This window comes from Dromiciops gliroides, chromosome 2 (assembly GCF_019393635.1).
Source record: "Dromiciops gliroides isolate mDroGli1 chromosome 2, mDroGli1.pri, whole genome shotgun sequence".
Taxonomy (NCBI): Eukaryota; Metazoa; Chordata; class Mammalia; order Microbiotheria; family Microbiotheriidae; genus Dromiciops; species Dromiciops gliroides.
The window spans coordinates 150,276,300-150,302,313 of NC_057862.1; the positions used below are offsets into that span (position 1 = coordinate 150,276,300).

General features: G+C 40.1%; 1 protein-coding gene across 1 annotated transcript in view; it reads left to right on the forward strand.

The window, feature by feature from the left end:
• Positions 1-24,477, forward strand: part of MAP2K1 (mitogen-activated protein kinase kinase 1) — a 100,697-nt gene extending 76,220 nt beyond the window's left edge. Inside the window, exons 6-11 of the mRNA XM_043984913.1 lie at positions 12,390-12,514; positions 16,389-16,590; positions 17,787-17,851; positions 21,403-21,464; positions 22,322-22,367; positions 23,450-24,477. Of these exons, the coding sequence (XP_043840848.1) occupies positions 12,390-12,514; positions 16,389-16,590; positions 17,787-17,851; positions 21,403-21,464; positions 22,322-22,367; positions 23,450-23,563 (614 nt within the window). The 3' untranslated portion in view covers positions 23,564-24,477. The remainder of the gene's footprint in view (positions 1-12,389; positions 12,515-16,388; positions 16,591-17,786; positions 17,852-21,402; positions 21,465-22,321; positions 22,368-23,449) is intronic.
• The last annotated feature ends 1,537 nt before the right edge of the window (positions 24,478-26,014 follow it).

Consider the following 26,014-nt stretch of genomic DNA (forward strand, 5'->3'; position numbering starts at 1 on the left):
ATGACTTATTTGATGTGATTTTATGAACAATAGATGACTTTCTATCTGGGTCACTTGCAGAATACTTCTCACTAGCTGATTCCTGATACTTCTTGAATGTCAGACAAGGCTTTTATTTATCTGAGCTAACACAAACTACAAATACCCCTGGGAGAGCAATTTGCATCATTCTAGGGTGTAAACCTTTCCTGAGAGCAAAATTTGATCAGGAGACAAGTGAGAAATTGGAAAAAGAATTGGAACCCCCAAAAAAGAGTGAAGAGAAAGTGGATAGAAAGGGGAGACAGGTCACTCTAGATAGAAACTTTGACCTGTTCTATAATGCCAAGTCCATTCCTGATTGGATGGGCTAATACAGTCTACATTTTTTAACTGGGGGGATGGTAGAAGTGTGGAGAAAGGGTCTAGGGAGTGTTAATTGAGTGTTTAATGATGCCATCTGCTCACCATGCAGTTGAGATTGGAAAATAAATGTGATATTTCTGACTGGAGTTGGAAGAAGATGAAAAAGATAACAGGACAAAGCTGATGAACAGCTCTGAACTGGGCCTCAAGTGAATCCTAAAGTTAGCTTCAATTTGTTGGAGAGAGGAGGGAGGGAAGAGTGTCTGAAGGTTGCTATGGTCAGTTCTCTCTTTCTCCCAGGGGAGGCAAGTGAGAATACATATCCAGCACTAAGTACAGTGCATAGCAATCGGGGCTTAATAGAGATTGATTAATTGAATATGGATAATAATCCCCATGTAACTAATAGGCAGAAGTCACTTTTTTGCTCTAGATAGAAAGTAAAAGGAAGCAAAGGCAAAAATCTCTTAGTAGGTACATTCAGAATTCATCAGGCTAATAAGGATTACTATTTCTGGGCAGGAATTGATTTTATATATCTCTTCCAAGCCCATTTGATTTAAAACTTTATTTTATACTATAGTAGTGGGGGATCTGAATCTCCCCCTCTCAGAATTAGATAAATCTAGCCAAAAAATAAATAAGAAAGAAGTGAAAGAGGTGAATAGATTACTAGAAAAGTTAGACATGATAGATGTCTGGAGAAAATTGAATGGGGATAGAAAGGAATATACTTTTTTCTCAGCAGTACATGGCACATTTTCAAAAATTGACCATGTATTAGGGCACAAAAACATCATAGTCAAATGTAGAAAGGCAGAAATAGTAAATGCATCCTTCTCAGATCATGATGCAATAAAAATTACATGTAAGAAAGAGCTAGGGAAAAGTAGAATGAAAATCATTTGGAAACTAAATAATTTCATTCTAAAGAATGAATGGGCCAAACAAGAAATCATAGAAACAATCAATAACTTTATCCAAGAGAATGACAATAATGAGACAACATACCAACATATATATGTGTGTGTATAGATATATATATATGTATATGTATATAGATATATAGATATAACCTATATCAGATTACCTGCTGTCTAGGGGAGGGAGGGAGGGAGAAAAATCTGAAATTGTAAAGCTTGTATAAACAAAAGTTGAGAACTATCTTTACATGTAACGGAAAAAATAAAATACCTTATATGTAAAAAAAAATTATTTTATTATCTTTGTTATTAGTTGAGAGTTTTAAACTAAAAAGCGACTTCCTAGCTAAGACAGTCCTGGGGACTGAACTGAATTTCAGTCCTCCACTTGAATTTTAATTTCCCATTCCATTCTAGAAACTGAAGGAATTAATATACAATTATCATTTGATACTACATAATACTGAATTAGATGAGTGTTTCCTTACCTGTTGGGCAGGAACTTTAATCCAGAATCTCATTTGTATTGTTATTCCATTCACTAGTGCTAATAGCAACTCCTCCTTCTCACACGGTTTAATCCTTGTTCCAGTCTTTCTGTTAATCCTTCATTTAGGTGGGAGGAAACCAAGGCCCTCCCTTGAAGTGATTTGCCCATAGTTTTACAGCTAGTTAGTGACAGAACCAACATAACCTGACCCATATCCTGAATTCTGCTGCACTACACAGCCTCATATTTTATCACTGACTAGAAGTCACAAATGGAGCAGGCTGAGCTGTTTACCCTTTCCCATTCCAGCAACCATTGATTTAACCTAGGATCCTGTCATCACTTGTATCCTAATGAGGGTGAGCTTCAAAAGTGACTCATTTAATCCAAGATGCTTAATTATCTCTGCTCCTAGGAAAGTATGATATAATAGCATGCTTATTGCCATCACTATTTGACAGATAATGCTGTCCAGCCTTGCCATATTTTAGAAAATATGTTTTCTTAGGAACTATTTGATTCCATGACTCTTCCAATGCTGTTTGTCTCTAGTTCGCTCCCCCTGCCCCCTTAGACTTTATTGGAGTATGAGAGCAGTATTTGTCTCATAAAAAGAGTCTAATAGACTACCTTCTTTTTTCTATTTCTCAAAACAGTTTATGGAGCATGGGAAATTGTTTTTATGTTGGAATTTATTTGTAAATCTGTCTGGACCAGATTATTTATTTATTTGGTGGGTTGACTTATGTTTTTTTTCCCCCCAAAAAAAATACTTTCACATACATCATTTGATTTGATCCTTAAAATAACCCTGCAAGGTATGTAGAACAGTGATTATTAATCCCATTTTACACTTGAGGAAACTGAGGCCCAGTGAGGTTCTAGTCCTGGCTCTTTGACTAGTTAAGTGACTGTGGGAAAGTTTCCTCACCTTGATGGGCCTCAGTTTCCTCAAATGTAAAATGGGAAAATAAGTAAAGGCCTATTTTAAAATTTCACATTCCTCCTGCTTTAGAGCCCTGTTCAGTTTGGGTGGATCCGAAACTCCCTCTTATCTCAGTCTCAATGCTTCACCTACTTTGGTGAGGTAGTTTTTTTTGTCTGAAATCATCTTTCCTGACTCAAGAGAGAAGGAAAAAGATCTATGCCTAAGTAGCTCCAGGAGAGCCCCTTTAAAGTAGCATCAGTTATACTGTGGGCAGAAATATAAGTCTGGGGTGGTTTTCATTGTAGAGGTGGGACTGTGTTGGTTTTCCTGTTTCTCTCATATAAAGAGAATTTAGTTCAGTCATTTGTTTTTCACTTAAGTTGGATAGATGACAGGGAGAAAGCTGGTGAAGGATACTTAAGATAAAAAACTAAACACAGACTATCAGAGGGAGGCCCCTGGTGGCTATCTATTCCTCCTTCTCTGACAACCTGCTCACTCTGACTTCTCTAGGCCCTAAACTGTATTCCTGGGGTTCTAGGCTAGGTGAGAGATGGAGATCCTAATGCAATGATGCTGCTTAACAGAGAATGAGAAATTACTAAAAGAAATCTGTCACTTTGGGGACTTGAATTTATTGGAGCCAAACCAACTTGTCAATCAAAAATGGGACTACTCCTTCTAAGACCTTACTTTTAAATTTTTAGGTTTGACTTTGGTATAAAGTTGGGAAGAAACTAAGTGTTTCTTGAAGATAGGGGGTTTATCTTTTATACCCCTAGCATACTGATGACGTGCCTGTTTGGTTAGTTAAGTGACATTAATGTGAAGTTAATATTTTATTGGCAATTGGGCAGAGAGACTTTAAATCAGTGAATATGTATTATTTGTTGGATTGGATTGTGAGTTTTGGTGGTTATTGTTGAGCTTAGGGACAGGTAACACCAGGGGAATTGTGATTTGTGGGTGTGACTGAAAGCTAACACAGCAGGAATCTTCTTCAGCTTCTAAAACAAACCACCTCCTCTCCCTGTTCCATTAGTTTAGGATCACCCAGGTCCTGAGTCCTGCATTTTTATATTTGATATGTTGTTTAGGTGGCAAGGCATTGATAATGACACTGGGCTAATAGTTCCCCAGTATTTGTGGGGGCTAGGGGAGAGCACACATGCAAGGGAGCTGCCTGAACTGGCTTAGGTCTGAAAAGACTTCTTGGCATCTTGCCTCTTTAACAGGGATCACACTTCCAGAGGGAAAACTGCCTGAAACTTGTCAGATTTCTTTTTTCTTTCCTGCATGGACAGTAATGGCCTTAGAATGTTTTCTTATTTGCTAGAAAGTGCAGCTATTCAGTTGAATCATAGCATCCTGGTCAGTTTGGTGCACTGATAAAAACGTGGGTGACTCAGATCAGTGGCTTCTTTTTTTTTGTTTTGTTTTTTGTTTTTGCAGGGTAATAGGGGTTAAGTGACTTGCCCAGGGTCACACAGCTAGTAAGTGTCAAGTGTCTGAGGCCAGATTTGAACTCAGGTACTCCTGAATCCAAGGCCGGTGCTTTATCCACTGCACCACCTAGCCACCCCTGATCAGTGGCTTCTTTAAGGAATAATTTCACTTCACAAGTATTTGTTGAGCTTTGACAATAAAGAATGATTAAGATGTCTATTTTTCAGGAGCTTATGATCCAGTTGGGGACATGAGATATCCATACATGAAACAGTAAGAAATATCATTAGGCAGTGCCAGTCAGTAATAAAGATCCAATCAATAATGTAGATGTAAGTGCTTTAGGAATGTTGAGAAAGGGAAGATTCCTACAGCCTCGGAGTAGTAAGTTAGGGAAGGCTTCTGACTTTATAGACTTAGAGGGCAGGGAAGTAGGCCTGTGGACTTTGGAAGTTTGTGTACTGTCTTCATAGGTTGAGAGGAATGAGGGTTTTGCAGGCAGGGCCAGAAACATGAACAAAAGTTTGTAATACTTCAGAATGAATGTGGTATGTTCAGTAGAGAGACCAGTTTAGCTCGAGTGAAGATACTTGCTTCCAAGTAGTGGGAGATGAGGTTGGAAAGTTAGGGCAGGGACATATTGTGGACTCTACCTCCACAACATCTTGCTTGCATTTGTCTTTTTCTCTGTACTCAGACCACCACCACTGTAGATCCTAGCTCCTTAAACTGTGGGGTTGAGTAACTGAAGGTGGGGGGTCGCGAAAAATTTGACATCAGTAAAAGGTTACAAATGCCTATTTTATATGTGTAATACTCGGGGTCCCATAAAATTTCTTGGGCAAAAAGGGGTCATGAGTGGAAAAAGTTTAAGAAGCCCCACTTTGGATCACATTGCTCTCATCACTCACACTTAGACTATTGAAATAGCCTCTTAATGGATCTCCCAGCTCCATTTTTTGTCCTTATCAACCCATTCTTCACACAACTGCCAAAATAGTCTTCCTAAAACAGGTCTGATCATATCATTTTCCCCCCATTCAGACATTTTCTGTAGCTCCCTTTTGTTTCTGGGGTAAATTGCAAATTCCTCAACTTAGCATTTAAAGCCCTCTAGACTCTCTCACTCTTTCCATTCTCATTTCACAAAATCTACTTCCTAAGTGAACAGATCTTGTTCTTTCCCAAACTCATCATCCCATCTGCTACCTTCATACTTTTGTATAGATCCACAAGGCAGTCCTTCCTCACTTCCTTCTTTGAATCCCTAGCTTCCTTTAAATCTTTTTTCTTTTTTGTAGGGCAATGAGGACTAAATAACCCGCCCAGGGTCACATAGCTAGTAAGTGTCAAGTGTCTGAGGCTGGACCTGAACCCAGGTCCTCCTGAATCCAGGGCTGGTGCTCTATCCAGTGCTTCATTTAGCTGCTCCACTTCCTTTAAATCTTTTTTTTTTTTGTTTCGTTTTTTGCGGGGCAATGGGGGTTAAGTGACTTGCCCAGGGTCACACAGCTAGTAAGTGTCAAGTGTCTGAGGCCAGAGTTGAACTCAGGTCCTCCTGAATCCAGGGCCACTGCTCTATCCACTGTGCCACCTAGCTGCCCCCCACTTCCTTTAAATCTTAACCAAGGTGCTCTCCTATAGGAAACTTTACCTATGTTACATTCTTTCCTCTCCCCTTCTCTACTAGTGTCTCAAATCATCTTGTATTTACTTAAAGGTGTACATATTATTTCGTCCCAGAATATTATAAGCTCCTCAAATACACCTTCACCCCCACAACAAGAACCTCAATTCTCTACAGAGAAAACCGAGGACTATTTGACATGATCTCCATCTTCTCCCCTTCTCTAAACCCCTTGACATCATTCTCCTACTCTTTCTCCTCTCCATGTCTGACATGGAGGTTGCTCCTCTTGCCACTGCCAACTGCCCCCCAAGTGCCTTTAATTCCATCCCTTCTTTCTTCTCTAGCAGATTGCAACTTTAGTCACTGCTCTCCCTACCCCCCCAATCCTGAACATCTGTCTGTATATTGGTTTCTTCCCTGTTGCCTTCTAACATGCCCAGGTCTTTCTCATCTTAAAAATCTTTACTAGAGAGAACTATCTTTACATGTAATGGAAAAAATAAAATACCTTATATGTAAAATTAAAAAAAACCCCAAAAACCTTTACTAGATACCTCTGTTCCTTTAAGCTGTCAGTTTGGGAGCTCATCTTCCTTTATCAGGTAAACTTCTAGAAAAGCTGTCTATACTGACTGCCTCCACTTTTTTTACTCATTCTTCAGTACCTTGCAGTTTGACTTAGGGCCTCATCACTCAGCTGAAAGTTCTCTCTCCAAAGTTACCAATTATCCCCCCCCCCATTATCTCTTTTTGTTTTATTTGTTTTTGTTTTTGTTTTTGTGGGGCAATGGAGGTTAAGTGACTTGCCCACGGTTACACAGGTAATGTCAAGTGTCTGAGGTCGGATTTGAACTCAGGTACTCCTGAATCCAGGGCCGGTGCTCTATCCACTGTGATACCTAGCTGCCCCCAATTATCTCTTAATTGCCAACTGTGATGGTCTTTTTTTCAGGCTCCATCCTTTTTGGCCTCTCTTCTGCATTGGACTCCAGTAACCATGCCCTCTCAGAACCTCTCTCTTTTCTGGGTTTTTATAACTCTACCTTCTGCTACTTCTCCTTCTATCAATTGGACTGATTTGCTGGATAATCATCTAGAAGATGTTCCTCATCTATCCCTAACTGTGGCTGTTACTCCCAAAACTTTGTCCTTATGCCCTCTTGTCTTCTCTCTTGATGCTTTTTCTTTTGGTAACCCAATAGTACTCCCATTATCATCTCTATGCCACTGACTTATGTGTTTATATATACTGCCCCATGTCTGTTCCTTGAGCTTCAGTACCACATCATTTGTGACTTTCAAACTATATGTCTTGGAGACATCTCAAACTCAATGGAGCTGAAACAAAACTCATCTTTCCCCTTTAATCCATCTCTCTTCAAAACTTGTATTTCTGTCAAATGCACCACCATTTTGCTAGGCCCCTGAGTTTGTAACCTTGGTATCATCCTTGATATCTCATTCTCCCTTACCCCACATATTTAGTCAGTTGCTACATCTTGCTCTTTCTTCTTCTGTCTTCTTTGCATTCAACACAACCACCATATTAGTCCAGGCCCTCATTACCCCTGTTCTAGTTATTGCTAACAGCTTCCTAATTGATCTTCCTGTTTCAAATTCTGCCCCACTTCAAGCCATCCTTCCTTTTTTTTTAAAAATAAATTGGGGGGGGGGCATTGAGGGTTAAGTGACTTGCCCAGGGTCACACAGCTAGTAAGTGTCAAGTGTCATAGGCCAGATTTGAACTCAGGTCCTCCTGAATCCAGGGCCGGTGCTTTATTTGCTGCATCACCTAGCTGCCCCCCAAGCCATTCTTCCTATTATTGCCAGCATGATGTTTCCTTAGGTGTAGATTTGACCATGTCATTCTCCAGTTAACTCCAGTGGTTCCCATTGACTCAAGGATAAAATATAAACTACTTTGTTTTAACTTTTTAAAAAGTTCATTATAATCTGGCCCCAGTCTATCTTTCCAGGCTCATTGGCCATTATTCCTTATCCCATACCCTGCAATCCAGATAAATTGGCCATCTCCATCTCCCATCTCCTTGCCTTTGTGCTGGCCCTTCCCCATGCCTAGAATACAGCCCCTTCTTAACTTTGTGTCAGAAAATTCCTCTCTTCCTTCAGTATTTAGTTCAGATACCGCCTATGTGAACCTTGACCTGATCTCCTCAACTGCTAGTGCCCTGCCTCTCAAGCTACCTTTTATTTAGTCGATTTTATTTACTCTCTTTACATTTATTTAGTCTATACTTATAGAGTTAATAGTTAGCTGTGAGTCTTTTAATTTATTAAGAGAAAAGGTAGGGGCAGCTAGATGGCACAGTGGATAAAGCACCGGCCCTGGATTTAGGAGGTTCTGAGTTCAAATCCGGCCTCAGACACTTAACACTTACTAGTTGTGGGACCCTGGGCAAGTCGCTTAACCCCAATTGCCTCATCAAAAAAAAAAAAAAGAGAGAGAGAAAAGGTATAGGGAGAGATGTGGCTGCATTAGAAATTTCCTTTACCATTTGATTTTCCTCCTTGTGAGAGACCTTTACCCTGCTGCTATAAAAGATGCTGGTTTTTATTTTGTAATATACAGGGGAGAACTATATAGTTTTATCATATAATTTAATACTTGGTTACATACTTACAGTATTTTCTGATTATTTCATCTACTACTTTCCTTAGCTCAGGTGATTGAAGAGAAAGGCAGCACCCTTGTATCTCTCACAGTATTTAGAAAGAGACAGACACAGATATGAGATGTCTCAAAGGTAGAATCAATAGGATTTGGGTAACTGAATGTGACAGGTAAGAGAGAGAAAAAAAAAGAATGAAAGATAAATACAGGATTTCAAACATGGTAGATTAAGTGAAGCCAAAAGGAGTAGTGAGCTCAGTTTTTTAAAATGGTGAGTTTGAGATTCTGGTAGGTCGAGCAGACCTGTAGGCAGTTGTAGATGCAGCAGGATCTCAAAAGTAGGGTCTGGACTGAAGATAAAGACTTGAGTCTGTTATCATCCATAAAAGGTAACTAAAACATACCAGAGTGAAATCACCAAGGGAAAGAGTAGACAGAAAAAAAGGCCACAGAAAGACCATTAGAAGATAATCTATTGTTAGGCTTCCCAGTTGCTTACTGTTTCAAGTTTAAACTATCCTGCCTGGCATGCAAGGCCCCCCATAATCTGTTCTTACCCTATCTGTACAACCTTATCTCCTGCTGTTGTCTAATATATATACTCTAAGATGGCCTCACCATTGTCCCCCATCATGCCATGATCATTCCTGATGGAATGTAATCTTGGCATCAGGGACTGCACAGGGAGTGCTGTGGAATTATAATGACCTGTCTTGACCCTGAGGAGATATAATGAATATACTTTGTTCCTGTTGTCATAGAGGCTGGGAACGCTGGAAATAGTATGTTGCTTATGCTGTTAGATACCATCCCTGTGGGTAAATTGGTTTTGCATAATGGGGTTCTTTTCCCTTTGTTTCAAGAAAAGGCCATCCAAGGTGTGAGATTTAAAATTGGATGTTAGATCATAAATCTCCCCTCTTTAACCTTTCCCTTAATTTATCTCCCAGACTAGTAAATGGAAGAAGCTTTTGGTTTTCTAGTTAGAGCTTTATTGTGTGGTAGTTACCAGGTGATGTTGATTAGAGGGATAGGAAAGTAGAAATACAAAACAAATAGTCTTAAGTGTAAGCTTAGTTTATATTGCGTATAAAACTCACCAAAAGCCCAAGGCCACCTTTGGGGAGAGAGAGAGAGAGACCGAGTCAAGCGCGTGTTGCTGATAACCTCGAGCCGGGCCGAGTTGAACTCCAGTCAGTGTGTCTGTCTGTGCAGCACAGTCAGGAGACCAGCAGAGCAGGAAAAAGATCCCACTTCCATTCTTTCCTTGCCTTTTAAGCTCGCACCCCGGAAGTCGCGTACTTAGCAGGCAGACTGGCGTGCGTAGCTCATGCCGTTGGTCTCCTCCCTGAAAGGGTAGTCCTTAAAAAAACTGGCATCTCTCCATTATCGGTAACCGACTGTTAAAACTTTTTACCACAAAGGTTAAGAAGTATATACTCAGTATATACTCAGAATTGACTGTGATATATAAAAAACAAGGCATCAATAAAATGTAAATTCTACCCCTACTTCAGAGGTTTGTTAATTCAGTTCATGAATTTGTTTTAAAACTTTTTATAACTATATTTCACTATAACTGGTTTACTTTGTGTATGGGACAATTGCCTGTTTACCCAAATAAATCAAGGAGACTACCAAGTCAAGCAGAGACAGATTTATTTCATGCTCATGAGAATGGGTGACCTCATGCAAGAGATGAAGAGCGCACTGATGAGCTTGTGAGTTGGGTTTTTATGGAAGTTTTGAGGGGGCAGTCCCCTCGTGCACAGGATGAGCTCACAATCTAACATCCAATCCTGTCTCACCCATGTGAGAACACCCATGGGTGTTCAGCGCATGATCATGGTGTGGATGCATGCTCAGCTAGTCCAAGAGCTGGGGGAAGGGGAGGGGGAAAGGGTGAAACCACTCCACCCGTGTAAGGAGGGGACATGGGGGAAGAAGGGAGAGATCTGGTACGAGGAGCTAGGTCTTAGGAATGCAAGAAGGGAGAGGTAGTATCAGGGTGGGTCTGCACTAACAGGGGACAGCTCTCCTGCTTGGCCACAGAACAAGGCCGGGTAAGAGGTGTGTTTTAGCAGTGGGATGGAATATGAACAGAATGATCTAACAATAACAGGGACTGGGGGCTTTGGAATGCAAGCAGGGAGGGAGGGATGGATGGTACCAGTGTACACTAAGTTCAGCAAAGCAAGATACACGATTACTACAATATTCTGTTATTAGCAGTGGGACGAAACATGAACAGAATGATCTGGTAATAAGCTTCAGAGTCTAAACTGACTCAGGGCCACCATATCCCACTCACTGTGTAAGCCTATGCATTTTATCTTATGCCTTTCAAACATGGGGGAATCTGTCCATAGGTTTCATCACACTACCAAAGATGTCCGTGACACAGAAAAGGTTAAGAACCCTGCTCTCTAAAAACCCTTTCCTACTAATACAACCCAGCTCCTCTCTGAATACCTTTTGTCCTGAGAGTCCACTTCCATTATTTTACACTTAAGTTATTCTCCTGTCTTTCAAACTAGATTACCAGCTTCTTGAGAACTGGAGGATCCTCCCCAGTCTTTGTACTTCTTCTATATCAAAGCTTCTTAAACTGTGGGTCATGACCCCACATGGGGTTGAGTAACTTTATGTGGGGGGGTTGTGAAAAATTTGGCAACAGTAAAAGGTTATGTATACTTAATTTTTATATACCTATGCACCTGGGGTCATGTAAAAATTTCTCGGGAGAAAAGGGGTCGTGAATGGAAAAAGTTTAAGAAGCCTTGTTCTACATCACCCAAATTGATCTGCGTTCTAGTAAAGTTAGCTGGTTCATTTGTAGGGAGAAGATGGGGCAATTATGCATTAGAAATGGGATTTAATCTTGTGATTCCTCAGGCTTGAATAATGTGCATATGTATTCACTTTGTCTGTGTTTCTACCAAATAGATTCCATGTATTCTGTCAACCAGGGCCATTGTTTTCCTTTTTTACTCTAGAGAAACCTGTCTAAATATCACAAAACCAAATGATGCTTCACAACCTAAATGTTGAAGCAAAACATAGATGTTGGGAATGTGGGGGGTGTAGTACAATCATAGGTGCCACATACAGAGAAGATATTTAAACTATTAAAGCTTAAAATTTTACCAAGATGTTTGAGACACCTTGCATATGGAGCTTACCCTCTGGTCCTATGTAGAACAGAATCACCTGGGACCATTAACCTCACTCCTTGACTCTCAGTAGCTTGGTGGGACATAAGGAAGTCTGAGCTGAGAATTAGGATAACTCTTTGTCTGCCTCCTTCAGATGGGATTATAAAGACCATATGACATAATAAATGTGAAAAAGGCTTTGAAAAGTGGAAACAGGTTCATTCCAATAGAAAATTGTATCTAATAGTAGTAGAATGAAGAATAGGCCTCTTACTGAAAAGGTCAGGTAGACTGGTTGAGTTTTTTCCTTCATATTTTTCAACAAACAACAGAAACTTTATCTCATTAACAGTAATGCTTTTAAAAACAAAGCTGGTAGGCTTTTTTTTGCTAGAATTAATGGATTCCTTCCTTTAGGTCTTCCATCTCTGAGTAACACTTCTCAAAAGAACTATAGAAACAAAAGATTCTTATCTCTCAGATGTTTCTGCTGAAAGACTAACCAGGGAAGGATAACACAGAGGATCCATTTTTGTACCTGATAATTAATTTCAGCAATGTCACTGAGGTCCTTGGAAGACTGGAGTTCCTTTTTTTTTTTTTTTGGCGGGGCAATGGGGGTTAAGTGACTTGCCCAGGGTCACACAGCTAGTAAGTGTCAAGTGTCTGAGGCCGGATTTGAACTCAGGTACTCCTGAATCCAGGGCCGGTGCTTTATCCACTGTGCCACCTAGCCGCCCCCAGACTGGAGTTCCTTTGATCAGTGGTAGTCACCTTGGGATGGTCTGACTTGTTCACTATCATATTTCCAATTTTTCTTTTTGTCTTTTCCTCCCACAGATGTCAAGCCATCAAACATCTTGGTGAACTCACGAGGAGAAATCAAGCTTTGTGACTTTGGCGTCAGTGGGCAGCTGATTGATTCCATGGCTAACTCTTTCGTGGGCACGAGGTCCTATATGTCGGTATGAACAGTTGGTTAATTTGCTTAGGGCTTTTGGTCCATCAGGGCTCTCAAGTCAGGAATAGCAACTGATCATCTCCAGCTAAATCAGAACCCTGTACCAAGTACTTTGAGAAGGAGTGAAAGAGAAGATATTGTCCCAACCTGTGGTGAAATTCCCACTTTCTGGAAGAGTGTCCTTGATTTTGGAAGTTCTCAGTTTGTTTGGGGGGAGTATAATTGCCGCTTCCTAGAGAGACCATAGAGTGAGGTTCCACAATTGCTGTCTTTGGACACTTTGCGCTATACTTGCAGAAAATGCTTTAAAGAGTAAAATAGGAAAAAAACACATGTACAGAAATCTGTGTTTAAGGCAGGTGTTTGATTAGGTGACTTCTAAGGTCCTTTCTAGCCCTAGGATCCATGAAATACATAAACTATTGTAATGTACAATGGAGCACTACAAACATCCATTACAAATGGATGAGAATGATTTAATCAGAGTGAATTCAATCTTTCCTTACTAATAACTCCTCCCAAACTTATTCTTCTACCCCTTTGTTTTGCCAGAGCATCATAATTGCTTTCCTTCCCTCCCAGTTTCAACTCCTAAATTCTACCCTATCCTTTACTCTCTATTCCCTTGCTCTTTTGTACCATCACTAAGAGGAAGCATCCAGCAGCCATGCTGACTGAATCCAATCTCCACTAGGCCTTTACTAAGTAGAAAGGCAATCCTTTTATTTCCCCCTAAATGATTCTTTTTTAAAAAATTAGTTTTTATTGATTTTGCCTGTTTTTACATCCTCACAGTTTCCCCCAGTATCTCTCCCCCCTCTCAGAGAACCATCCCATATAACATGGCATTTTTATGTTGTATTATGTTTTTGTTTTTTGTAAACATTTGCCAATTAAATTTTTTCCATTCTATTTTTTATTAGATTTTTAAAAATTTTATTTTCATTTCCAAATTTTCTCCCTCTCCCTACCCTAGTATATATGTAAAATCATGCAAAACATTTCTCCATTAGCCATGTTCAGGAGGTGGGAGGGGAAAGCAAAAGAAATAAAGGAGGGAAAAAAACACTATACTTCATTATGTACTCTGAATCCATCAAAAGTGCTCCATCCGAAGGTGGAGCATTTTAATTCATGAATCCTTTGGAATTGTGATGGATTATTACATTGAACAGAGTTATTGTCTTTCATAGTTGATTGTCTTTTAAGTATTACTCTTAATGTGTATATTGTCCTCCTGGTTCTGTTCACTTGGCTTTGCATCAGGTCATATGTCTTCCCAGTTTTTTGTTTGTTTGTTTTTGGTGAGGCAATTGTGGTTAAGTGACTTGCCCAGGGTCACACAGCTAGTAAGTGTTAAGTGTCTGAGGCCCGATTTGAACTCAGGTCCTTCTGACTCCAGGGCCAGTGCTCTATCCACTGTGCCAGCTAGCTGCCTCGTCTTTCCAGGTTTTAATGAAACTACTCCCCTCATTTGTGGGGGGTGGGGGGTGGGGGAGAAGAGCAATGAGGGTTAAGTGACTTGCCCAGGGTCACACAGCTAGTACGTGTCAAGTGTTTGAGTCTGGATTTGAACTCAGGTCCTCCTGAATCCAGGGCCAGTGCTTTATTCACTTCACCACCTAAGCTGCCCCCTCCCCCATTTCTTGCAACACAATAGACTTCCATCACATTCATATACCATAATTTGTTCATCAGTTCCCCAATTGATGGTTTTCCCCTCAGTTTCCAGTTCTTTGCCACTACAAAAAGAGTTTAAATATTTTTGTACATGGATCCTTTTCCCTTTGCTTTGATCTGCTTGGGGCATAGATCTAATCACAGTACTGCTGTGTCAAAAGGTAGGTATGCTTTTGGGCATAGTTCCAAATTGTCCAGAAGGATTGGACTAGTTCATAGCTCCCCCATAGTGCATTTGTATCCTGATTTTTCCTCATCCTCTCTAGCATTTATCATTTTCCTTTTCTGTCATCTTAGCCATCAAATAGATGTCAGGTCATTTAAATTTTTCCAGCAATTTTTGTCAAATAGTGAGATCTTGCCTCAATAGCTCAGAACTTTTGGTTTTTCAGATACTAATGCTGTTGTGTTTATTTGCTTATGTATATGGTGTACCTAATCTAGATAGATGACTCTGTTTCTTGTCTAGTACCTAATTATTTTAATGATTACCACTTTCTATTATAGTTTGAGATCTGGTACTACTAGGCCTCCTTCCTTCACAATTTTTTTCATTATACCCTTCATAATCTTGACCTTTTATTCCTCCAGATGAATTAAATGTTTTTCTCTAGTCGTATAAAGTAATTCTTTCATATTTTGATTGGTATGGCATTGAATAAGTAAATTAATTTGGGCAGCATCATCATTTTTATTGGCTCAAGCTATGCGTGAGCGATCAATATCATCATTTCTATATATTACCAAGCAGAAAGAGATAGAAAGAGAAATTCCATTAAAAATAACTGCAGACAACATAAAATACCTGGGAGTCTACCTACCAAGGCAGACACAGGAATTATATGAATAGAATTATAAAACATTTCACACAAGACAAATCTAAACAACTGGATAAATATTAATCACTCACGAATAGCTTGAAATTGTGTCCTGACTTGAGTTTAGTATTTTCTTCTGTGCCACACTGCCGAATGGTGGTGTGTTCTTTTAAAGTGTAATTTTATTAAGCACCCACTGTGTGCCTGGTACTCTTCCAAATGCTGAAGATGCAAAGACAGTGAAATAATAGTACTTGCTCTGAAGGAGCTGACACTCTCTGTGGGGAGGGATGGGTACAGTTTATTATTTCACTCTTTCTGTAGTCCTGTGGATTAAGTGGAGGAGAAGCCAGTATTCCAGATGTTAAAAAGTGACTTGCCCAGGTTCACACAGCAAGTTCATGGAGGAGTTGATTTTAGAGCCTGAGTCATGCAGTTTAGTCTTCCTTCCATAGCAATACTCTGTCCTTCTAGTGAATTTTATGCCTCTTTCTCCCTTCTGAGACCCAAACACACCTAAAAAACCAGGCAGCATGACTCTCTTCATCATAACTCTCACCTTCTAAAATGATGTGGCCACTGGAAAAGAGGTGCTATAAGGACAAGGCAGGTGCCCAGGACTGGGCAAGTCCTTGTCAAGGTATATATCCTGGCAGGTAGCTGATGTCAAAAGCTGATCTGAGATTTTCAGCTGATCCAGACTGGAGGAAACAGAATGGTGAAGTTAGGAAGAACAATGAGTCAGAGGTGGGGGGACCAATCAGTTCTAGGAGAGCAGAATGTGTCAGTTTCAGAAGATAGCCAGAGGTCAGAATGGTGAAGGTCATTAAAGGAGGAACCAAGCAGGAATACATCAATGGGTAGTAGCTGAGAAAGGACTGAGTTGAGCCTGATAACAGAGGTAGCCTTTTACTTAGTCACAGAAGCTTGTGTGTCTTTCTTGTTTAAGTGAGATCTCTTCCCTGAATTGGGACCAGTAAGTTTTAAAAACAAAAATCAAAGGTCAAATACCTATCTATAGAGAGGGGAATTGGGGTAGTATGAGCATACATAGTTCTTTTTTTTCTTTCTTTCTTTATTTTTAAAAAATTTTCTTTATTTTTTTGGCGAGGCAATGAGGGTTAAGTGACTTGCCCAGGGTCACACAGCTAGTAAGTGTCAAGTGTCTGAGGCTGGATTTGAACTCAGGTCCTCCTGAATTCAGGGCTGGTGCTTTATTCACTGTGCCACCTAGTTGCCTCCTATAGATAGTTCTTAATAGCAGTCTTTGGTCCCTGGGTTTAGCACTTCCCTCACTAGACCTAAGATGTTTCATAAAATTTTTAATAGCATTATTCATGATGACAATGATGTTTCCTTTCTCTCCTCTGTCTAATACAGCCAGAAAGACTCCAGGGAACTCACTACTCAGTACAATCAGACATCTGGAGCATGGGGCTTTCTTTGGTAGAGATGGCAATTGGACGATATCCTATTCCACCGCCTGATTCCAAAGAACTAGAATTGATGTTTGGCTGTCCAATGGAGGGAGATGCTCCTGAGACATCACCAAGGCCAAGAACTCCTGGGAGACCTCTCAGCTGTAAGTTTCCCAAAAAGATCTAGCTGCTCAGAATTAGGGAATCTCTGACTTTGGCTTCATTCAGACAACTCAGCAAACATACTTGATATTTATTATGTGCTAGATGCCATTGGAGCCACTGCAGAGGCAAATGTTATATTCCTATCACATCAAGTCTGCCAGCAGTGACAGGCTAAGGATCATGGGATTATAGAGCTATGGGGCACCCTGAAGGACATGTGTTCCAGTCCTGTCATTTCTGAGAACATGAGGTACTGTGGCAAAGCAGAGAATACAGAATGTGTCAGGTATTCTGCCTGAGAACAGGTACCAGCTGTATCGTCTTGGGAAGCCACTTAATTTCTTTGCACCTCAGTTTCCTCATCAGTAAAATGAGGATAATAATACTTGCTGTAACTACTTTATAGAGTTGTTGTATGATGATGAAGCAGATGCCTAGAGATGTAGTTTTCCCAAGGTCATAGGTAGTAAAGCAACAGAATGAGGATTTTTCCCCAGTTTATTGACTCCAATTCTAGTCCTTAGGCTGCCCCACCTCCCGGGCATATGTTAAGACAGGGAGAGCCAGACTGTGGTAAGAGGATACAGTCGCCAAAGGTCTCATAAGGTGGCAAATCAAGACAGTGGGATAGGTAACTGGGAGAATATGTATGAAGTCCTCTACATCATAGCTTAGAAGATTTTTCATAGATCACAAATGAACCTGATATTAAGGAAAGTTCTGTCCCATGAGAAGCTTCTTCATTTACTTTTTGCCAGACCAGGAACAAATCCCAGGGCTATTCTCAGATCTCCTAGTCTGATGGGATTGACATAAACCCTGTCTTCATGAGGGCAGCTCTTCATGAACCCCACAAGGGGTTCATCACGAGAATAGGCATAAAGAGGTCAAAGTTGAGGCTAGTTTCTACTACCCTGGCAGTACAGGTGGTCATAATCCCCTACATCTGATGAGAATGTAGTCTGTTTGAGAACTAGGGAGGGCTATTGTCTCATGATGTCTTTCCTGCTGTTACATAGGCCCCCTGCTTGCTCTGGCCTTTCCCCCCACATTCTTGCCTTGACATTATCATTTTTTGAGACAAGTATGTTCTATTCTCTAGTCTTTCCTTTTCTCTTTATTATCAAGGGGGACATCACCTAAGGAAATTTATTACACACTAATAAACCCATTTTTCTCTTTCTAAAATTTGCAGCTTATGGAATGGATAGCCGACCACCTATGGCAATTTTTGAGTTGCTGGATTACATAGTCAATGAGGTAAATACAGCATGATTTCTCAAGTCTTGGAATTTGGGGAAATGGGGGCAAAGGATAGGATAACTGCTGGGTAAATAGTGAGTTGTTCAGATGTCTGGAGCATACCAAAGTTCTCAGCAGTCTTGGTGAGTAATGATTTCGGAACTAATTAGACTCTTTGTCAAGAACATCTAGCCAGGGGCAGCTAGGTGGCGCAGTGGATAGAGCACTGGCCCTGGAGTCAGGAGTACCTGAGTTCAAATCTGGCCTCAGACACTTAACACTTACTAGCTGTGTGACCCTGGGCAAGTCACTTAACCCCAATTGCTTCACTAAAAAAAAAAACAAAAAAACCCCATCTAGCCAATAACGATAGCGTCTTAAGATCTGTAGATCATCTGGAGTGGACTCAGAGAGTCCAGTGCGGTTCTCTGGGCCACACAGCAGAGCCAAGAGTAAAGCCCAGTTGTGCTCAGCACTGTGCTACCAACCTCCAGGGAGGGTCACTAGAATAGGGCCTGATTATGGAGGTCTTATGTGCAACTAAGAACTTAAACTTTATGCAGAAATTCTGGCTACCCTGGATGAAAGGGACCTTGAATCTAGAATCACTGATTCGTGGTTTCTTTCTTTCTTTTGGCCATTCTTTCCTCCCTTGGACAGAAGAGACAGTTCATGATAACTCATCTTTGTTCTGTATCCCTGCCTTTCTGAGCTGGGCTTTATCCCTAACCTCAGTCTGGATTTATTCACCGGCTTAAGTCTTTCCTTTCTCTTTCCTGGGTAATAATCATGCTCTCAATGAAGTGACACTATATTTCATTGTGGGCTGAACTTTGTGTTTAGTAGTTTTTGTTGTTTAGTTGTTTCAGTTGTGTCCCACTCTTTGTGACCCCATTTGGGGGTTTCTTGGCAAGGATACTGGAGTGGTTTGCCATTACTTTTCCAGCTCATTTTACAGATGAGGAAACTGAGACAAACCAGGTTAAGTGACTTGCTTAGGGTCACACGTGTCTGAGGCCATATTTGAACTCGTGTCTTTCTGACTACAGGCCTGGCACTCTATCCATTGTGCCACTTAGTTGCCTCTGGCTGAACCATGGGGCTTTCTTTGGTGGAGATGGCAACTGGATAGTATCCCATTCCATCACCAAACTCCAGGAGCTAGAACTGATGTTTGTCTGTGCAGTAGAGGGAGATGCTGCTGTAGTTGTGTTCAACTCTGTGTGACCCCATTTGGGCTTTTCTTGGAAATCATACTGGCATGGTTCTCCATTTCCTTCCCCAGCTCATTTTACAGATGAGGAAACTGAGGCAAAGAGGGTGAAGTAACTTGCCCAGGGTCACACAGCTTCAATGATCTTATCAAATACTCTAGCATTTCTGTGCTTTTTTATCCTTTGATGGTCAATCATTTGGCAGTCATTTATAAACTGCAATTATCTTCATGGTGATATTTTTTCTTATGTTCATTGTGAGCCTTACAATTCTTCTTCTTCTTTTTCTTCTTCTCCTTCTCCTTCTCCTTCTCCTTCTCCTTCTCCTCCTTCTCCTTTTCCTCCTCCTTCTCCTCCTCCTCCTCCTCCTCCCCCCTCCCTGATTGGATTTGAACTCAGGTCCTCCTGAATCCAGGGCTGGTGCTTTATCCACTGTGCCACCTCGCTATCCTTTTTGTCACTTTTCCAAAGAGAACCTATAAACTTTCCTCTTGTTTAACTGCATCTTCTGTCACCTGACTTCTTTTGTAATGAGATTGTTAATGTGGATATCGTCCTATTTGTACAGTCAGGTGCTGACTTTTTGTCCTAGGATCATAGATTTAGAGAGTCTGAGGCCAGATTCAGATTGAAGTCTTCCTGGCTCCCAGTTCTATCTAGTGTGCCACACTCTTTGATTAGCAGTACACAAAGATTGCATGTTATGAACAGATTCCTGTTTATACTTAGTGATTCTTAGCAACCTCTGCTTCCTTTTTTCCACCATTCTATCAACACTATAGATATTTTGCATTTTTGTCCATTTTGTTTGTTGCCATGACCAGATTAAATTATTACCTGCTGACAGAACTTCTGGTGATGAAGCATTCACATTTAAACTGGTCCTTGAACAGAAGATACATAATCTGTTTCCGGGTCTGTGCTAATCCTTTCCATCTTGCAAACTCTTACAGAGAGCATAACCTTAGACAACCCAGGTCAGTTGCTTGCTACAGTGAGGCCTTAGAATGAAATTATTGTAGTTATTTAGTATGTATGGAAAGTGGCAAATAAATGGTTCACAGGAGAGAGGGAGCACTTGAGTGATTGGAGAAGATGACATCATGGAGTAAGTGGGACTTGAGCTAGACCTTTGAAGGATGGTCACATTATAGATTAGGTGGTGGTGGTTGTTGTTTGTCCTTTTTTTTCCTGAAGAGGACCGTGACATCAGGGTGATGTCATAACTTGCACTTAATTGGGTTTAAGCGAGGGAGGGCTGTGTCTCTTTCCTCCAGAGCCATCTGGGTTCAGTGGTAAAATATACATCAAGACTACTGGAGATGGCCCCAGAAGCAAATGGATTAGGTGGAAGAGAAGGGAAGAAAAAGGATCTTAGGGAATAGGAAAGAGCAGTGTGGACCAGTCTGGCCACAGAAATTCTGAGAGAGAACACTGAGAAGCAGGTTGGGGCCAGATTGTGAGATTTGATTGGATGTAACTAGAATAATTTTAGGAAATTTGAAAAAGAAAAGTCTTCTTTTCTTTGATTGAAATGCCCTAGGGCTTAACATTGTTATCTCTGATACTAAGATTCTAGGGGTTGGGGCAGCTAGGTGGCGCAGTGGATAAAGCACCAGCCCTGGATTCAGGACGACCTGAGTTCAGATTGACCTCAGACACTTGACACTTACTAGCTGTGTGACCCTGGGCAAATCACTTAACCCTCATTCCCCCCCCTCCCCCAATTAGTCCTGTTTGTTCATGTTGGAAGAGATTGTAAAGTCCTTGTGTCATTTTGGTTTTTCCTAAAAATCATAATGAGCAAAGATCTTGTCTGAACATGATAATCTTCATGAAGATCAGGGAGAGCTCTTTCCCTGTAAAGACTGTTTTCCTAGAGTGTTTTGGTAACATTCTTCTAGATAATTCCCCTTATAATATTAATGTTTAATTGAGTTTTGTTTATATTAACTGTCCCCTTCCCATGTAGACACACATTCTTTAGGAAACTTTCTGCCTTATGAGGTTAGAACTATTCAAGAGGCTCTACCTCCCCTTCTGTCACTGATTAGAAAATTAGGTCAGAATCACCATACCATACCATACTATACTATACTATAGCTAAACATCTTCCTACCAAGTATAGGGAGTGGGGTACCTGATTCCAACAGGATAGAGTTGGCCATCATCACACCAACAATATAGCTTAAGAACCAGAGAGAATGAACTCTTCTTTGTCCTGCCTTTGTCCTGCTCAGGGATGAGCCTGCCCCAAGTCAGGGGGATGGAAGAGAATTTGGGAAGGACCAACCTATGGGGAGGATTCAGTGACCACTTTGAGAGTTAAGTCTAATGTTGTTTCATGTCTTCCAGCCTCCTCCAAAGTTGCCCAGTGGAGTCTTTAGTTTGGAATTTCAAGATTTTGTGAATAAATGGTAAGTTGGCTTCTTATTCATAGGCAGTGGATCCTAAAGAATTTTGCTTTTTATATTGGACAACACTCCTGTAGAATTTCCAGATTTGACTCTTCTGGTGGTAACCCACCATGGCTTTTCCCCTCTTAACATCTTTGGTTATTCTCCCATGGACTTTTGGCCCCAAAACCTTTATTTATTTTGGGTTCCAAGACTTATTATATAAATTAATCACACTGTACATTACAGTAAGTCTAATTATTTAATCTTTTAGGGGTTAATTTTATAGAGACTAGTAAAAAAATTGGGGGTGTAAATTTTTTATTCATTTTAAACTTAAATACAAAATGAGAAAACAAAAACAAAAAAGAACATTTCCATGCACGCAACAGAACATGAGAGGATTCAATATAAAATAGTAAATTTCCATTTAAAGAAAACTTGTATAATAAATACTACTTGTTTTCAAAGCTACCCAGTTTATCTTTGCTTCCTTCCAAGTTTTCTTTTGTTCTCTGCTGTATACTTTTTACTTGATTTTTTTTCTCCCTCCCCCACCTCCTACCCCCAACCTAGAGAAGGGTTAAATTAAACATATGTATGTCTATGTGCGTGTGTGTATACATATGTGTGAATATATACATGTGTGCATGTACACACATACATCTATAAACATACATGTATATACATACACATACATGGAAGGCTGTACTATGCATATTTCTATTTGTTTTTCTGGGGGTGGATAGCATCTTCCTTCATAGGTCCAAGTCTTTCCATGTTTTTCTAAATCAACCATTTCTCATATCACAGCAGTATTCTAAATAAATTTTTTTAACTTTAAATGAGAAATAATTTTCATTTGCTCTTCTTTTAAGCCTAATAAAAAACCCGGCAGAGAGAGCTGATTTGAAGCAACTTATGGTAAGTAAAATCTTATTACATTTCTCACTAATAGTCACTACCCCTAAGGAAGTGGCATAGGCAAATTGTATTGTATGCCTCTTGCCCAGTATTTGGATGTAGGTATAATCCAAATTAAATTAACTTTAAAGGCAATATGGAAAGAAAAAGAAACTGAGACCCGAGAGATAGTCTTATTTACTTCCTGGTGATGGTGGGGAGTTTTATGTAGTACATAAACAAGCCTCTAGCTTTTTCTAAAAAGCCAGTCCACTCATAGCCATAGTCATCTATCTTCCTTCAGCAGCAGTGGCTGGGACACCCCATTAAGCTTGAAGAAGCTCAGTTTATCATCTTGACCATTGCATTCCTTTTGAATCTTATTTTTCTTGAGTAAAAATATATTTTTATTCTATATGCATTGTAATCAATTCAGCATGTACCTTTCTAAGTTGTCTTGCTTATCTGTAATTTCTTCTGTTCTATTTTCATTTGGGAGAGATAGCCCTTTCCTTGTACCTCCTTTTCATCCCACCTTCTCCTCTCTTTAAATAAAAGGAAAGAAAAAAAGTATTTGTAACAAATATCCATAGTTGAACAAGACAAATCCTCACATTTCCATGTCCAAAAAGGAGTATCTTACTACACAACTTGAATCTTATCACCTCTTTATCAGGAAGTGGGTAGCATGCTTTATTATTAGTACTTTGGAGTCATGGTAGTTCATTACATTGATCAAAGCTCATAAGTCTTTCAGAGCTTGTCTTTACAATGTTGTTACTGTATAAATTGTTTTGGCTCTACTCACTTTACTCTGCATCAGTTCCTACAAGTCTTTCCAGATTTCTCAGAAATTACCTCTTTCATCATTTATTATGGTACAGAAATAGTTCATTACATTCACATACCATAGTTTATTCAACTATTCCTCAATTCATGGACACCACCTTAATTTCCATGTCTTTACTATTTCAAAAAGAGATGCGCTCTCTCTCTCTCCCCCTACACACGCGCGCGCGTGCGCGCGCACACACACACACACACGATCTTATTTTTTAATGTTGTTCTAATGTTGCTTCCTTTCCGCATTTTCTCATGTATAGGTTCACGCTTTTATCAAGAGGTCTGATGCCGAGGAAGTTGATTTTGCAGGCTGGCTCTGCTCCACCATTGGCCTTAACCAGCCTAGCACACCAACTCATGCTGCTGGTGTCTAAAGTGTTTATTTAGGAAGCTGAAGAAAGGTGGCTCCCAGATCTTGTGCAAAATGATACTACCTTAGGTCCTATTTCTCATGCTTGTCTGTTCAGATGTATATTTTACCCTGTGAAGAAGGATGAAGAACATAGCATGTGCCAAATTCTGTTCGTGTTTGTTTTAATTATGATTACTCCCTTAGGTGAATTGGCTTTGCATTGGGGGGCTTCTTGTTTGTATTAATGACTCCCCCCAAATTGTGTGATGTTGAGTTAGTGGATATTCTTTGCATCGCTGCTCTTTCAGCCTCAGCCGGCTGGCCTTGTGATTTTTTTTTGGGGGGGGGGGGTCTTTTGACACTTGGTGGTACTTCATTCTCACTGGGCTTTTTTTACCCTCTTCCTGAAAGTGGAAGGGAGGAGCCTAGCAATGTCCTTCACAAGCAGTGCATGGAAAGCATGCTTTTGCTGCTATGAAAACAAGCATTAGAAAGTGGATGTCACGGTGTTGTAATTTTTTGCTTTCTGTGTAGAATCCAGCTGTTTTCACCTAAATCCAGTCAGAGCCCCACACTGCCATAATAGCCAGGCCTTCATCAGTCTACTATGAGGACTTAGAGACTTGTGGCTATATTTCTATATTTATTTTTAAAAGATTCTCTGTGGGATATTCAGAGTTGTTTGGGTGGCGTATGTCTCTTAATTTTTGACTGGCATTCTAAAATAGTGGGGGGGTTTTTGAATGTCACCAATGGATCAAGTCATTAAAATTCATCAGATTTATCTTCCTCCTAATCCAATTACAGAATATATTGTAAGACAACTGTGTGTATAGTGCCTAAAAATTGTATGGAGATCCTTTTAACCATTTTATTTTCAAATGTTTAACAAATCTAACCTCTTATTCTAATAAATATATCATCAACTTTAAAGAAGAATTGAAAAGTGGTATTATTTCTGTGTAAATTACCCCAGGTGGTGATGTTTTTATCATTCTACAGGAAAATGGTCATTTTGATTTCTTAAACTTAGCAGAGCCTTTTTATGTGAGAAGGTACATGGAGGGGCAGCTAGGTGGCGCAGTGGAAGAGAGAAGGTACGTGGAAATAGGAAGGGTTGCAAGAAGGAAATACTGGACCAAGAAAAAGGTTGCAGCTTGATTATCTTTTGGTTAATGTGCCTTTGGATGCCTTCCTGTCATTTTATACTTCCTGAAGCCACATCAGAAATGATTGCAGGGGCAGCTAGGTGGCACAGTGTATAAAGCACCAGCCCTAGATTCAGGAGGACCTGAGTTCAAATCCGGCCTCAAACACTTGACACTTTCTAGCTGTGTGACCTTGGACAAATCACTTAACCCTCATTGCCCCACCAAAAACAAAAAAAGAAATGATTGCAACAATGTTCAAAATCTCTCCTACTATGTACTCTCATCTATAAATAAGTATCTTCCAACATCTTTCCTCTTGAAATGTGAAAGAACCCCATTTGTCCCTTCCCACCCATTTTTCTTTTTAATTCAATTGTTTTCTGTTCAAATCCTTCCTCCCCCACCTATTGAAAAGACAAGAAAAGAACAAAATCTATACATGTACAGTCAAATTCCTACATTAGCCACGTACAAAAAAAGAGAGAAGAAAATGTACTTCAATATGCCCTCTACCCTATTTAGAGGTAGATAGAATGTTTCATCATGAGGCCTTTGAAATTGTAGTTGATCAATTGTATTGATTTCATAGTTGATTATCTTTACATTTATTGTTACTGTAGTATACGTTTTCCTGGTTCTTCTGCACACTTCACTTTTCATCAGTTCATATAAGCCTTCCCAGTTTTTCCCAAAACCATCACCTTTATCATTTTTTTAAAAGCACAGTATTCCACCACAATCATATAGCATAACTTGTTCAGACATTCCCCAATTAATAGGCATTCTCTTAGCTTCCAATTCTTTGCTACCACAAAAAGGAGCTAGTATATTTTTGTACATATGGGTCCTTGTATTTACTCTTTCATTGATCACATTTGGTTACAGACTTAGTAGTGTTATCATTGAGTCAAAGGATATGTTCAGTTTAATACCTTTTTGGGCATAGTCCCAAATTGTCCAAATTGATTGGACTAGTTGATAGCTCTACCAACAATGCATCAGTACACTTGCTTTCCCATATCCCCTCCAGCATTTGTTGTTTTCCTTGTTTGTCATCCTAGCCAATCTGATGCCCACCCGTATCTTTTTTATTTTTTGGTGGGGCAATGAGAGGGTTAAGTGACTTGCCCAGGGTCACACAGCCAGTAAGTGTCAAGTGTCCAAGGTCGGATTTGAACTCGTCTTCCTGAATCCAGGGCTTTATCCACTGTGCCACCTAGCTGCCCCCCCCCCCCAATCTTTCAAGAGTAAAGGGTAATGGTCTGGAAAAAAAAATTGACAAATCTGAAGGGTCTTGGGAATCTTAACTCTTCATAATCTTG